Source organism: Salvia hispanica, chromosome 1, assembly GCF_023119035.1.
Source record: "Salvia hispanica cultivar TCC Black 2014 chromosome 1, UniMelb_Shisp_WGS_1.0, whole genome shotgun sequence".
Taxonomy (NCBI): Eukaryota; Viridiplantae; Streptophyta; class Magnoliopsida; order Lamiales; family Lamiaceae; genus Salvia; species Salvia hispanica.
In genome coordinates, this window is record NC_062965.1 from 3,416,658 (window position 1) to 3,419,371 (window position 2,714).

At 36.3% G+C, this 2,714-nt stretch overlaps 1 protein-coding gene across 1 annotated transcript in view; it reads right to left on the reverse strand.

Annotated features, from left to right (window-relative positions):
- Positions 1 to 1,604: 1,604 nt before the first annotated feature.
- Positions 1,605 to 2,714, reverse strand: part of LOC125224538 (heat shock cognate 70 kDa protein-like) — a 2,246-nt gene continuing 1,136 nt past the window's right edge. Inside the window, exon 3 of the mRNA XM_048127955.1 lies at positions 1,605 to 2,710. Within this exon, the coding sequence (XP_047983912.1) occupies positions 1,605 to 2,710 (1,106 nt within the window). The remainder of the gene's footprint in view (positions 2,711 to 2,714) is intronic.

Consider the following 2,714-nt stretch of genomic DNA (forward strand, 5'->3'; position numbering starts at 1 on the left):
CATAGGCCAGCCACTCTCTTTCTCTCTGCCACGTCAGCAGCACTAAAAATCCACATGTCACATCAGATTTAGGCCAGCAGCAATAAAAATAATTAAAAAACAACTACATTTACGGAATTAAAACACAAAATACGGAATTAAATTTACGACACATATACGGGAAAAATTCATTAATTTTATTTAAATAAAAAAAAAAGAACATTAACTAAAAAGAAAAAAAATTACATAATAAAAAAAATCGAGCTTCCACACACGAGCCACCGCCCCACTCTACTCCTCACTAATTTATTAAAAAAATACATAAAAAAAATGTTAGTATGCCTTGAATCCGTTATAGTTTGCCGCTAGCCATGGGTTCCGGGGAGGCCCCCGGCCCGACGCTATGACTTGTTTCTATTTTAGGTCTTAATTTTGTATTGGGCCCAGTTGTTGTTGTCTATGACTAGATGTTGCTCTTGTACAGAAATTTAGAGAGAAAAAATCGCGTTTATATAGTTTTTCAAAAATTTAAAAAAAATTAAATTAAAAAAATAGCGTCGGCCGATCGACACGCCACACTGGCGGCCAGCGCATCGGCTAGCCCATGCCGCTTTTTTCGCCGATTTCGGGCTAGCCGACCGGCTAGCCGGTTGGCTAGCCGGCATTGGAGATGCTCTTATGTAGAGATGGTATTTCTACTTTGGTACAACTCAAAAAAAATGTTTCATTTTTATTAGGATAGATGAAATATCAGTTTTATAATAAAATGAGTGTAATGAATTAGTGGAATCCATTTACTATATGAGAATAAAAAATTAACATTTTGTGGACGGATCGAAATGACAACAGTTAACAACTTATCATGAAACGAAGGGAGTATATTGAATGGGGATGTGTGATCAAATTGCTAACTCTTCCTAAATTGTTGATTACAACTAATTAGAGGCCATAAGATCTTTAGAGATCTAGTGGTTTATAATTTTCATGTGTAATTTATTTTATTATTATTTAAATTTAAAAATATAAGAAAAACTACCAAATTTAGGATTTTGGATCAACCGTCAATTAGTCTAAAAACATATCAAAACAATGGCTTGAGTATGTCAACACAATTTCGAATTGATATTTTATACGTATTATATTGAAATATATCAATATAGTGTAAAAACATATCAGCACAAGTGAGATCTCATTAAAATCCTTATAAAATTATGTATTTAATTTGATAGATTGCGTGATGAAAAAATAATTTAATTTAAGATAATTATATATATTTAAAGTTTTGAAATATTTTTTAAAGTTAGTTATAATTAATTTATTGTTAATCGGTAAAAGTATCCACATTATTTTCACTATATTAATACTCAATGCTAAATGATCTTGACCCTTATTTTTAAAATCTAATACTCTATCATTCAGTTGTAAGAATTCTAAGGGTGAATTAGTTATATAACGCATAGCAAAGAGTAGAAACTATATAGAGAAGAAAATATAATCAGCCAATCAACTAGTAATAGTTGTAGATTATACCAAGCAACTGGCGGAAATCATCACAAAATTGATCAAAAATCTTGATAGACAAAAGTAAAGACCCTCGATATCCAGCCAATCATCATTTCTCATTCTTATTTCATCTTGGCGACGATGGGATTGAAAACAGTCTGGAGCTCCTTCATCTTGTCTCTAAAATCATCAGCCTCTGCATGTTTGTTACACTCCAACCACTTTATGAAAGACTCAAAAGCATCCTCCATCTTCTTCTTGTGTTTTGCTTTGAGCTTAACTGCACTTCTAATGGTGTTCCTCATGTCGTAGGCGTAGTCTTCCAAATCATATCTGGCCTCAGCCTTCTCCCTAAACTCGTCATCCTCCAACTTGTACTTCTTCGCATCCTCAATCATCTTCTGAATTTCTACCACCGACAGCCTACCTTTTTCGTTTATTATGGTGATGCCGTTCTTCAATCCAGTCTTTGTGTGCTTCGCTGACACATTCAAGATACCATTCTCATCCAGGTCGAAGCACACTTTGATTTTGGCAACACCTCTAGGCGCTGGTGGAATACCTTCGAGCCAGAATTCACCTAGAAGATTGTTTTCTTTTGACTTGCTTCTTTCACCTTCGTAGACTAAAAACTCCACTTCAGTCTGATTGTCATAGACCGTCACATGAATACGCTCCTTCCTTGTTGGGATTGGTGTATTCCTTGGAATAAATACTGACATCACATCTCCTACAACTTCAACACCAAGTGACAGCGGAGTAACATCCGAAAACATGAGCTTTTGCACCTTCTCACTGCCTTCACCGCTCAACTTGGCAGCTAGCACTGCAGCACCATATGCCACAGCTTCGTCTGGATTAATGGTTTTACAGGCCTTCTTCCCACTAAAAAACTCCTTCAACATCTGCTGGACCTTGGGAATCCTACTGGACCCGCCCACCAGCACCACCTCATCCACACTGCTCTTCTCTATCTTTGCATCACTCAAGCAACTCTTAACCAGTTCCATACACTTGTTGAATAAATCCATGTTAAGATCTTCGAATTTAGCACGACTAATAGTGGAAAACAGATCAATCCCCTCAAACAACGATTCAATCTCAATTGGGGCCTCCAAAGTGGAGGAAATTACCCTCTTGGCTCTTTCACAAGCACTCCTCAATCTCCTAATAGCTCTTGGATTCCCCCTAATATCCTTACCCTTCTTGCTTTTGAACTCTTTCATGAAGTG